Consider the following 13,560-nt stretch of genomic DNA (forward strand, 5'->3'; position numbering starts at 1 on the left):
CATGTACCAGGAGCAGGTAACCTGCAAACTGGAGTCTGAATGCAGACCTTCAGGCCTCTCTCTGGCCAACTGAACTCTCCCCAAGTGACACCCCTTACTGGTCCTGCTTCGCATAAGAGTGTGTTTTTGCCAGGCTGGAGTGTGTCCTTGAACTCTGGTGTCTCTTGCATGTCTGGATGGAGAATAGAGAGGATACGCTACTGTGTGCAGAAACTAGCTTATTGTACAAAGGTAAAATTTACATTTGCTGCTCTGCCTGCTTCTGCCTCTGGCCTCACCCATCCCTGGCATTTGGGCCTTGGAAAGTTGTTGTTTATTAAATTTATATACCGCCTTTCATAATAGGATCTCAGGGAGGTTTACATAATAAAATACAAGATAAAAACACAAGTAAATAAGTAAAACAAAACAATAACTCCCCTTCCCTTTTGAGGTTGCTCAGAAGGGAACACATCCATTGAGCTGAAAAGTATTCCCCATCCATGGCATAAACGTTTCGTGAGGGACAAGAAGAATGGCTTCCTACCACTGGCCAGTCCCTTCAGCCTTTGCATGCTGCAAATACCCAATGTCAGAATGAAGACAGGAAAGTACAGGAGATGTAAAATCATCTTATACCTTTGCATCCAGGAGAAGATTATCTGGCTTAATATCTCTGTGAATAAAACCCAGCTGGTGAATGGCATCAATGGCCAGCACAGTTTCAGATATGTAAAACTGTGTTTCTTCCTCCGATAAAGTATCCTTCTTCATTAATAATGTCATCATATCTCCTGAATCAAGGAAAAATATATATTATAGGATTTTACAATTAAATAGGCTTTGGTAGTCCAAATATTTAAAGACACCAGCTCAATCAGTTCCATTAAGTATTTTCGAAACTCAGCAGTTCAGAGCAAAGTGATGAAGGCTCTTTCATGAAATATTGGGGGGACTCCAAACATTTTATGTAGTCACTTACATATACACTTAAGCCTTCTCTTGATTTTTTAAAACAATTAATAACTGTGTTTGTATTATTACATTATGTCACAGAATAAAAGCCGGTGTGAACAAAACATTCCTCATCCTTTAATTGTGCTTAAATGATTGGGAATAGCTATACACTTTCCTCAGTCCAGGGACACAGCTATATAGCTGCATATAAAATGTTTTAAGTGAGTTTTAAGTGCAATATACAATCTACAGTGAACCCTCTGGATATGAATGTAATTCATTCCAGGGGTCCGTGCATACCCCGAAAAATCCGCAAGTAGAGGCGCCACTTCTGCGTATGTGGCAAAACCTGGAAGAATACACTTCCGGGTTTGCTGCGTTTGTGACCCAAAAGTCACGTTACCTGAAGGTAATGTAACCCGAAGGTCCACTGTATTTTAAAAAGTGGTGTTAAAAAAATTTTTAAAATTTCAGAGCGGTTTTTATGTGTGTCTAGATTCCACCCAGCTCTCAATCCAGCGAGTGACACTGGTTTCAGGTATAAAGCATGGACCATTTATTTACCTCCAGGTAGAAACTCCATGATCAGGTAGAGATTCCGTTTGTCTTGAAAACTATAAAACATCTTCACCACCCAGGCACCATCTGCTTCAACCAGTATATCTCTTTCTGCCCGTATATGAGCCACCTATAGTTGTGAATATTGAACAACGAAACAGAATGTTCACAATAGCCAATACATAAAGAATTATTCTCCTACATAAACCACCAGTTGACCGATTTTCATATGCAATGCAGAAATGCATTACTGCTAGATAATATAAAAGTGTAAGTACATGGGTGTGCGCACACACACACTTCCCCAAATAGACTAGTGTGATTTCAGTGTCAGCCCCAGAAAGTTACAATGCATACAAATGCCATTGATATTATTAAAATTTTAGTACTTAACTCTGTGTCATTGATTTCAGTGGGACTTCAACATTCCTTCTATGTTGCCCTCTTGGACAATATAAACCAAAATGATTTCAAAGAAAGCCTATTTATGCTATCAACAGAGGTAACAGCTGTCAGACAAGCTCAATCAATTTGCAAGCTTGAGGTCCATTTTGCAAACCAAGCTTTATGTGTTAAGGCGTAGTGATCATGTATCATACATGCTCACGGGAATTCGCTCTGTCTCACAGTAAACAATACAATAAACAATAGTTTACAGTAAACAATTAAATACCACAAGGTACAGTGGTACCTTGGTTTGCATATGTCTTGGTTTGCATACGTTTACATGTCAAACCTGGAAGCGCATGTCCCGGTTTGCAACCTTTTTTTTGGATTATAACCCATTTTTTTTTTATTACAAACAACTTTTTTGGGGAGGCCCCATTGGCAAAAGTGTGCCTTGGGTTACAACCTGTTTGGGTTTACAAACGGACCTCCAGAACGGATTATGGTTGTAAACCCAGGTACCACTGTATTTAATTCTACCTTAAAATGCAACACCTGATTAAGTGTTTCAAGTGACTGGCTTCTTTTGTGTTTTGTTATATGGCCAGAAGCGGTTTAGTCAAGCTGGTCACATGACCCAGAAAGCTGTCTATGGTCAAATGCCGGATCCCTTGGCCTGAAAGCGAGTTGAGCACCGCACCCCACAGTCGCCTTTGACTGGACTTAACCGTCCAGGGGTCCTTTACCCGACCTCAATGGCCAATGCCAGCCTTTACTTCCAGGGGTGCCAGCCAAGATGCACCAACACACCTGGGTTACAAGCTGCACTTTTCAGATTTTTTGAGAGATAAGTTGTACAAGTATGGATCCGCAATGCTGAATCTGTGACAAGACAGCTTCACACAGCTGTTGCATAGTGCCACAAAGCCTCTCCTCTTCCAAGAGGGGAGGTGTTGTGGGCGGGACGCGATTTCTGCGTCACGCAGGGGCCATTATGGCCCCTGCCCCACTCACCTGGCTGGTGCACAACACCCACAGGTAAGCACCCAACCGGGCGGCTTGGAGGGGGCGTGGTTTGCAGTTTAACTTACTGCTGCGCCAGCCATTCTGCCTCATTTTCCGCCTTCCCGTCGCAAGTCTGAATCTGTGTCAAGACAACTTCACACAGCTGTTGCATAGTGCCACAATTCCTTCCAGTCCAGGATTTAGTGCAAATACATGTAATATTTGCACACAAACTGACTAAGGAATCACATCACACTATTCCCAAGAAGTTTATAAATGCACACTTTTCCAAAGACTCTGAAGAGAGTAGTACGGCATGGATATATAGCCACAGACCCCAGTTTTTTATTTTAAAGACAGCCTTATCTGTCTTCCACCCTCCCACACCACAAAGAAGATTTCAAAAGTCCCAGTCTCAGCCAACTCATCCTTCTATCTTGCCCAACGTCTCTATAAACAGGTAAACTAATCTTTCAGTAACTTATCAATTCTACTAATAGTGACAAGCAATTCATCGTACTGGCAACAAATATGCTGCAGGAATAGGTATGGTCCTTTTTCAGCAATACTACAAATATATATTGCACACAACACTGCGTATCATCACTATTGGTTTTGAAGGGCTTGCAATATACTAAAAAGACATACCTGCTCTTTCTCTAGCATGTCAGCTTTTCTTAGAATCTTCATTGCATAAATATGACCCGTATCTTTCTTTTGAACGAGGCGGACCTGTGGATTAATTTTTTAAAAGCCATTATTAAAGCATACTGTTAAGCTAACAAATTTGCAATACTGGGGTAAATGCAGCAGACTGGTTGAATAGCAATTCCAAAACTGGAGGAAGGGTGAGCGTAAGAGGCGATCTATATGAACACCTGATCTCTGCTACAAAGAGCAACAAATGCTACTAAAATCCATGAAGATTAGAAGGAAGGTCTCTAAGGAGAACTGAGAAAATTGGGAGTGAGGGGAGAGAAACCTAAGTTTACTGATCGTTTATTGAATGTTTATCAGAGTTATTAAAAAAAAAAAATCTCAAAGAGCCGGCCAGGGGAGGGAGAGGAGTACAAAAAATGAAGAATTCTGAGCTCATTATAAGGTCCGTCCCCCCCCCCCCCGCATACCATAAACAGGATTATTGTTCAGTTAAGTTATCCTGACAGGAAGGTATCCTGAAATAAAGAGGTGCTAGGAAAATACAAAAATTACGAACCTCTCCAAAAGCACCTCTTCCAATAACTTTCAAAGATTCAAAGTCATCGAGGCCTAGCCTTGTTCTCTTCAGCCGCAGAAATTCGGTTTCTTTGCGGGCATGCTGAGATCTTCGTAGCTTTTTCTGAAATATGTATTAAGCATGAGAAAATCCACAACTCATACAAAAATGGTATAAACAAGTAATCAGTTTATAATGCTACTATCACCAAGTATGGGGTATAATTCCCTCTAGCAGTGGCGTAGCGTGGGGGTGCAGGGGGGGCCGGCCGCACCGGGCGCAAAATCTGGGGGTTAGGGTTAGGGGGCGCAAATCCACGGGTTAGGGGGCGCAAATTACTTGCCTTGCCCTGGGTGCTGACAATCCACGCTATGCCACTGCCCTCTAGCCTCCAATAGGGAGGAAGGACTCAGTGAGTCCCATTGGTGTGGTTAATGTGTCATAAAGTAAGAACACAAGAATAGCCCTGCTGGGTCAGGCTAGGGGCCCGTCTAGTCCATTGTCCTGTTTCCACAGTGGCCAACCAGGCGCCCATGGGAAGCCTGCAAAGAAGCCATGTAAGCAACAGCATTCTCCCTGCCTCTGACCTTGGAAGCAGACTGCAGTCATCATGGCTGGCAGCCACTGATAGCCTTTTCCTCTATGAATTTGTCCAGTCCTCTTTTATAGCCATCCAGGTTGGTGGCCATCACAAATTCCATAGTTTTAACCATGTGTTTCTTTCGTCTGTCCGGAATCTTACAACATTCAGTTTCACTGGATGCTCATGAGTTCTAACAATACAGTGGAGCCTCTACTGACGGACATAATCAGTTCCGGAGGTCCATCTGTAAGTCGATCCGGGTTGCTGGTAGAAGCACCATTGCGCATGTGCAGGTGGCGGCTGCCACTTCTGCGCATGTGCGAACCACGGCAAAGCCGGTATTTACTTCCGGGTTTGCAGTGGTTGCAACTTGGATCAGGCCCAAGTAGAGGCGGTCATAAGTAGAGGTTCTACTGTACAGTGTAAGAAAGGGAGAAAAACTTTTCTCTATCCACTTTCTCCATGCCATGCACTTTTAACTCTCCTTTTCACTAAACAACAACCCGTGTGTGCTGCAGGAATGTAGCGTGGGGGGGGGAGCTTCCGGGGTGATTGCCCTGGGCACACTGGAGGGGGGGGGCTGCTCATCCCCGAGCCAGCCCTGCACTGGTGGTGCTTCGGCGGCAAGGGCTGGCCTGGCACAGTGGGCTCCGTTCGCCCTCTGCACTCCCCACCCCACCCCGGCGAGGGTGTCCCCTTCCCTCACAGGGGAGTTCCTCCATCTCCTTGATAATTTTGGATGCCCTTTCCTGAACCTTTTTCAAACTCTACAATGCCCTTTGTGAGGCGAAGTGACCAGAACGATACACAATATTCCAGGTGTGATCACATGATCAATTTGTATGATGACATTCTGGTACTGGCAGTTTTGTTTCTGATTCCTTTCCTTAGGACTCCTAAGGAAATTGCCTTTTCAACAGCTGCTGCACTCTGGCCAGCATCTTCATGGAGCCTCCTCTACAAGCCCAAGGTCTTGTTCTCCATCAGTCACTGCCAGTTCAGACACCATGGCCATATATGTGAAATTAATATTTTTTTGCACGTTTAATATTAAAACACAAACAAAATGTAATATTTAAGCATAAACAAAATTTAATATTTTAAAACAAACTATGGTTTAATGTGATTATGCAGCGGGCTGGTGCATAATCTCACACCACCTCTGTGCTGTTTCTGTCACAATGGCTTGTTGTGCAAACCCAGGCATATGGCTAGTTTTCCTCCAATGACCTACTTCAAAAAGACATGTCACTCCTGGTCAAAATAGTTAAATAGGCAGTGGTATCTTGGCTAGGACTTAGACCTTGGAGAGCTGCTGCTGCTCCTGAGAGTATTGAGGTAGATAGACCAATGGGCTGCTTTTGTGTAACGCAACTCTATAGGTCCAGGCACGGCCATTACTTTGAGCCCCATCTTCAACAGAAAATTGGTTAATAACTGATATGCAAAATTCAGCATGCTGCCGAATATTAGAAAAGGTGCCAAATAATAGTTTTCAGGAGCAAAATAGATAAACATTAGTTGGTAGAGAATGAGACTCTTAATCTCAGGGCCATGGATTCAAGCCCCACATTGGGCAAAAGATTCCTTCACTGCAGAGGGTTGGACTAGATGACCCTTGTGTTCCCTTACAATGCTACCTTTCTCTGATTCTACTATGATAGGGTGCCTCTAAAAAACTCAATGTTTTTTATCTTGTATCATTCACAGCCACAAGATGGCACTGTATACCCATTTCTGTCAACATGAGGTTCCCAACTTTCCCAGTCATCTCTTGTAGCATGCTATTGGGGCACTGGCCCCTGCCCCCCCCCAAAAAAAGTTTTAAAGGAGGATGCTAAGCCCCCTCAATATCTAGTGGTGACGTCACATCGTCACACAACATCGCATGTGGGATGTCACATCATTGTGTGACACTGGCCCTCTCAATTGGCGGCGCAATCCTGCGCCAATGTGTGTTATGAAAAAATTGCAAGGTCAATATAATGGCAAAAACTATTGCAGAATCTTCCCCACTCTCGTGGTGCTATAAGGAATGGATTACTAGAGCATGATGATTCATTAATAGTTCTACTTTTAAAAGTGAACCACAGTGACTTGCAGCACAGTATAAACACTAAAATCAATTACAACAAACCAACCAAAAAAAAAACTGTTTGAAAATCTTTGCCAATAAAAGGCAGTCTTGCTGAATCTGCCATGCTAAAAGAGACCACAAGTGTTTGAAACCATTAAAATATCAATACTGGTTCAAATATATGGGATTATCTTCCTCCTTAAGGAAAAGGCAGCTCCTTCTACAGAATAACTCTATCCTGTTCCAAATCTAGCAATCCTACTTTCCCACAGTGACAAAGAAGGTGCAGTTATTCCCTCCTACCTGTGTTCTCTTCGTCTTACTCTTGCTTTCTAGGCAACATGATTCCAAGACAGACAGCTCAAGTGAAGACCCGTGAATCATTAAGCACCAATTTTGAACAGTAAACTGTAAAAGCTTCCAGCTTAAATTACATTCACATTACCTCTTCATCTGCTAAACCTTCCTCTTCCATGGCCACTTCTAGTTTCTTCTGCCTAGGTTGGTAGAAAAAAAGGGTGTGTGTATATATTATAAAATGAACAGCCTGTATTTTACTCTATTAGAGTGACTTCACTCCTCAAATCATATCAGTAGGAAGAATTGGAACACAGAAATGTCGAGTACAGAATACAAGTTTATTTTAAGCTGCCACTGTATAGCCAATGCCCTTCCTCATCTTTCCCCAACTTGGCACCCAGCAGATGTTGGACTACAACTACCACCCTCTCTGACCATTCACCAAGCTGGCTGCAACTGATGGGAGCTTGGGTCCAACACCATCTGGAGGACAACAGGTTGGGGAAGTCTGGGTGACATACATAGATCCAGAGGACCACTCAAACACTCCTTCGCCTGCTTGGGTCCCTTTTCCCTGGAAGGTGAGGAGAGGAGCAAAATCCCTGAAGTGATCTGTCCAGCCTCCTGGTTGCTAATCCCGACACAAGAGAAGAGAAGGACACAAGACCACATAAGAACCATCTTCTCTCATCTTACATGTCTCCACCTTCTCCTCTTTCTTGCAAAGTATCGCAAAACATGTTTCTTCACTGACTTGGTGTAAGAAAACAATATCCAACTAAAAATAAAAAGGTACATTTTGCTGAACAACTAGATGAAAAGCAGAGCTTCTTTTGAGACCTCAGCTTTTCCAAGGGGTTAATTAACAAGGACATTGATACACAAATATCAACATTGTAAACCAGGCTTCCTGAACCTCGGCCCTCCAGATGCTTTGAGACTACAATTCCCATCATCCCTGACCTAGCTAGGGATCATGGGAGTTGTAGGCCAAAAATATCTGGAGGGCCGAGGTTGAGGAAGCCTGTAATGTAAACAGAGGCTTTTTTGCATAACAGCAGCTGAAATGGCACAAGGGAAAGCTGCCAAAACCTTTTTAGCTATTCGCACCAAGAAAATAGGTGGTCAGTTAAAAGTTATTTGCTAGCCAGAGTTGTGTACATGTTTTTAGGGGGAATAACAGACCCCCCCCAAACATCTACCACACATAGAAAACTCAAGTGTAGAAGAAATCTAACAGCCAGTACCTGGTTTCTCTTTCTTCATGCTGTAAAATGAGGTTACTATAAAAGTTCTCCAGCGTGAGCTTGGCCACTGTCACTCTCTCCCGGGTGTGGTTGCTCATGGGAAAGGAAGTTGGAGTCCCTGCAGTCATTGCCATAGTAACATGTACTGAAACAGAATGCATAAAATAATAATTACTCTGCAGAAGAAAATTCATTTCCCCTCACCAAAAAATAGAAACTCATGATGAGGAACACAGAGTCCCTTACAGTATTAACTCTGTATGGGCTGCTTTAGTACTGTGGGATGTTCCACTAAGTCACTCAGGAATCTCCTTTTGGTACAGCAGATTGATACTGCCATTTCCAGCCTGTGTCCCACACAGTATGAACCTGTAAACACCCCCCCCCAAATACCAAAGACCCAGAATCCAATGAAACGGGAAGAGGAAAGCAGATCTGAATGTATATAATGAAGTTACATTGCAATCACTGCCACGTCAACCACCACTGAAGATGTCAAAGAAAACGAAGAACTCACAAGCTTCAGTGAAATTGGCTAGAAAGGAACCTGTCTGAGCTCTCCACCCCTTGCTGCTGGCCCCCACAAAGCTAGTACTGTAAAGGCTTATATTTTTGAAACTAGTGGTTTTTCAGGTTTATTGTCAAGGAGAGAACAATTAAACATCATTAAAAAATTTACACCAGCATATATATATATTATATGTATGAAAACAACCATGGTGCTATGACAGGGAGATTTCACAATGAAAGCTCCACCCTCAAAGAGGCCTTATTTCAGGTGGAACATTTTCTCTCAGAAAACGACAGTCTGCTAAAGAACATAACTGTGTCATCTTAATTCACAGGGCAAGAGGAATATAAGAGAGACATCAAGGTTATTAAGGGCTTCAAAAAAAGTTAAAGACAACTTCTGGTTCAAGGAAACACTCACTGTAATCAACATCCCTTTCTGAGATGTGTTGCTAGGGTGGGGCTATTTCTCCCTCAAAGGAGTGGGGATAATTGGGAGTCAATAGTATATCGCCCAAGGGCATCTGTGTGATTGGGGGCACCCATTGCCTCCACTACATGCAGATGTTCAGGAGACTGGTGAGTGTCCCAGTCAGAAGGAAGCAAAATATCTCTATTACAAGGCAAGAACATTTTAAACAAATATTTTTACTAGATAAACCACGGAACCACGAAACCATGAAAAAACCACGACAAGCCTCTTTCAGCAGCTGCAACGAAGTCCACAATCTTGTGCATATGCACATAATCCTTCCTCTTACTTTACCATGATATTGTGACAGACACTGCAATCTGGCGCCCAAACCAATTTTACTAGGAGGCAGCAAGATAATGAGAATCTGAAACAAAGCCTAAGAAGGAACAGGGTACAATTTTAGAAGAATGTAGTATCTGCAGAATTTCTTACGGGATCTATAAACTCAAAGGAGACACAAACTCTAATGAATGTGAACTTGCTAACATTTCAATTCATTCTTGTAAAACAATGAGTCAATCATTCACTGCCCAAACAGATCCATTAAAGAGTGTAATATACACTATTAAGATGCTATGGGCTGGATTCAAGGTGAATTAGCTGAACTTATCTCAAACTGAAATCAGTGGGACTTGAAATCAATAGTAGCTTGTTCCACTGATTTCAGTTTGAACCAAGTTCAACTAATCTGGTCTGCATCCAATCCAATTTAAGTCACCCATGAGTCTGGCAGTTGTGAGAATCATTACATATGTACACAAGACAACAAGAGTTTCAGTAGTTCAATCCTCTACAGTTTCGCTACCATCAGAAACATGCTGCCAGTGTTCACTTAGTTCCAGAATGTTACCCTCTCACACAGTCATTACCATCGCATATGTTTGGAAATCACAGGTTGCCCTTTCAAAAGCGATGTGATAATTATTTCTAGTCAAAATTATAGTTCACGCTTTATGTCTGCTGCCTAAACATCTAGAGTTAGGGTCCAGTCGTGGCCGACTCTGGGGTTGCGGCGCTCATCTCGCTTTATTGGCCGAGGGAGCCGGCGTACAGCTTCCGGGTCATGTGGCCAGCATGACTAAGCCACTTCTGGCGAACCACAGCAGCACACGGAAACGCCGTTTACCTTCCCGCCGGAGCGGTACCTATTGATCTACTTGCACTTTGATGTGCTTTCGAACTGCTAGGTTGGCAGGAGCAGGGACCGAGCAACGGGAGCTCACCCCATCGCGGGGATTCAAACCGCCGACCTTCTGATCGGCAAGCCCTAGGCTCTGTGGTTTAACCCACAGTGCCACCCGCATCCCTTAAGTGTTTCTCAAACTTGGGTCACCAGCTGTTGTTGGACTACAACTCCCATCATCCCTAGCTAGCAGGACCAGTGGTCAGGGCTGATAGAAACTGTAGTACAACAACAGCCTGAGACCCAAGTTTGAGAAACACTGGAGTAATTTTTCTGTAGCATAAAGTGATGAGATTGGAGGTGGGGTAAAAAAAAAATACTCTGCACACTCTGTTTCCCTGTGATTCCTGTACTTACTAATACAGTGGTACCTCGGGTTACAGACACTTCAGGTTACAGACTCTGCTAACCCAGAAATAGTACCTCGGGTTAAGAACTTTGCTTCAGGATGAGAACAGAAATCGTGCGGTGGCGGCGCGGCAGCCCCATTAGCTAAAGTGGTACCTCAGGTTAAGAACAGTTTCAGGTTAAGAACAGACCTCCGGAACGAATTAAATTCTTAACCCGAGGTACCACTGTACAGACACCACCAGACAGAGTACACCTAATATGTTGGGTTTTATTAAGCCTGGAAAGAGCAGATAACATTTCTGGTACTAAACAGCAAAGCTATAAATAGAGTGGGCAGTTCTATCTCTAAAGAAAGAAAATTACAGAAGAGTTCCCATCTGATGAAACAGTGTGCACTAGTGCCTTATATTATACGAAGGGTATAATGATGTCACCCACCACCAGCTCACCATGTTGCACTGCTCCCCTTCTCCACCCTGCCGCCTTTCCTCTCCTGTCCCCCTGGTGATGTTCTAGGACTGGCAGATGCCACAATGGCTGGGTAATGTAATGGATAGCCTGCTGGGACGCTGATCCAACATCCAGATTCAATTATCTGGTAAGCTCACTGAGTGTTCTCAGGCAAGCCATTATGTCAAAATAACTTAACACTGTTGTTTGTAAGTGTAAAATCCAGGTCAAGGGGAGGAAATCCATGTATGACATCTCAGACTTTGGAAGAAGGGTGAAATAATATTATTCAGTTCATTTGTATACCACCCTTCACATGAAAATCATGAAGCTGTTTACAATACTAAAACAATAAAACAAATAACATTACAGATACATATAGCAATAAGGTGTGTTGCATTTTTCAACGGTTGAATTCAAAAAATGAGGGGTGCTAAAAAGTTACAATGAGCCCAGAAGCATTTTGGCACCCAGTACAGATCACAGAGAATTGGTGTGATGTGACTTCAACTCACTGTGTCACCTGGAATTCTCTCTGCAGCATTTTGCACCAGCGACATCTTCCGAACCACTATCAAGGGTAACCTCGTGTAGAGCACATTATGGTAGTCCAACCTTGAGGTTACAGGAGCATGGATCACAATTGGCAAGCTCTCCCAGTCTAGGAGGGGGAAATGTGCCTCCAGTACAGTCATACCTTGGGATAAATGTGCTTCAAGTTAAGTATTTTCGGGTTGCGCTCTGCGGCGACCCGGAAATAACGGAGCGCGTTACTTCCGGGTTTCGCTGCGCACACATGCGCAGACGGTCAAAATGACATCATGCGCATGCGCAGTAGCAGCAAAACATGACCCCCGCATGCGGGTTGCGTTCATTTCAGGATGCGAACGGGGCTCCGGAACAGATCCCGTTCACATCCCGAGGTACCACTGTATCAGTGTTGGATCCTGGAGGACCTCCAAGCTATGCAAGTGCTCTTTCAAGGGATATGCAACTTCATCTAGAACAAACCATTCCATAGACACAGGAACTGCTCACTAAAGTGATGCCAAATGTAATGAATAAATCACCTGCCATGTCTTTGCCCAGTAGCTAACATCTGTGGCTGGAACAAAGAGAACAACAGCTGTGATGCTGCCCTTACATTCCAGGAGACCAGCCCAAGCCCTGCCACAGCAAATGCAGAGAGCACATAGACTATAGGCATAAGATAGAGACTTAGGTTCTCTTTCTGGCATCTCTATGGGCAGCTCTAGTAAAGGCCAAATGTTGAGATACTTGAAAGTGTCAACAGTCCACTAATCTGATCCTATATAAGTGAGGTTATTGCACTCCCCGTTTCCCTAAAAAACCCTGAAATTCTGCACCCAGGTAACACAAATTCTGCACCAAAAGGTTGGATTCTGCAACTTGTATAAATTAAGCAAATCGTTTCCTTTCTTTTACTTAATTTATGCTGCAAACATACTATTAATTCTGGTTTTGCTGGTGGTGGAGGGCACCAAAGCCACCTATGGAAGAATTCTTCTATTCATTTTCAAATACAGTTAACTTTGCAACTCTAAAGGCAGAAGCTTGCCTTCTCAAAACGGAACAGAGTTTTTTGGGGAGATTGAACTTCACATTTAGGCAGTGGTAGATGCCACCCTTTTGGGGGGGGCATCCCCACAGCAAAAATTAAAATAAAATAAATAATAAAATGCTGCGGATGCATCAGGGGGTCTACAGGGTAGCACGACACCAAAGACATGTCTTTGGCTACCGCTCTACCCTGCCAAACACCGGATTCACCCAGCAGCAAAAAAACAAAACAAAACACCAGATTCCTGCTGGGCGAATCGGGGCCCTGGAGGGTAGCACAGCAGCAAGAGAGACTGGTCTTTTGCTGCCTCTGTGCCTGGCAGACCAGGTGACGGCAGCCAGGCAGTTGGAGCTGATAGGCCCCAAGGGGGGAGCCTGCACATCGTCATCCAGTTGCAAAAGGCCAGTTGCCAGTCGCAAAATGTGACTGACACCCAGCTAATTTGAAACATGGCACACTAATAACAAAAAAATATTTTCTGTTCTGGAAAATATAGACTCTTTTGCCAAAGTTTTTCATTCAGCCCTGAATTCCAACAGGAGCCTGTCCATCATGGAGATTATTACTGAAGCTGGGAAAGTATACAGAATGATGTGGGAATAGCCACAAAGCATAATGCAACGGCAGTATTTATGTACTCTAAACAGCCCATTATCAAACAGCTAAACCTATAATGCGTAGGTAGGGAGGAGCAGGGTTG

The 13,560-nt window shown here is 43.5% G+C and overlaps 1 protein-coding gene across 3 annotated transcripts in view; it reads right to left on the reverse strand.

Moving 5' to 3' along the window:
• Positions 1-13,560, reverse strand: part of STK38L (serine/threonine kinase 38 like) — a 50,867-nt gene that overhangs the window by 16,891 nt on the left and 20,416 nt on the right. For 2 of the 3 annotated variants that reach the window (XM_083464089.1, XM_083464087.1), the window contains exons 2-7: positions 8,310-8,454; positions 7,208-7,259; positions 4,103-4,225; positions 3,535-3,618; positions 1,501-1,624; positions 619-773 (exon numbers count right to left, since the gene is read on the reverse strand). In XM_083464089.1, the coding sequence (XP_083320215.1) occupies positions 619-773; positions 1,501-1,624; positions 3,535-3,618; positions 4,103-4,225; positions 7,208-7,259; positions 8,310-8,443 (672 nt within the window). In that variant the 5' untranslated portion in view covers positions 8,444-8,454. Of the gene's footprint in view, positions 1-618; positions 774-1,500; positions 1,625-3,534; positions 3,619-4,102; positions 4,226-7,207; positions 7,260-8,309; positions 8,455-11,793; positions 11,887-13,560 lie in introns of those variants that run through there. The other variant, XM_083464088.1, reaches the window with a different exon arrangement.

The sequence above is a fragment of the Podarcis liolepis genome, assembly GCF_965112155.1.
Source record: "Podarcis liolepis genome assembly, chromosome: 10".
NCBI lineage: Eukaryota > Metazoa > Chordata > Lepidosauria > Squamata > Lacertidae > Podarcis > Podarcis liolepis.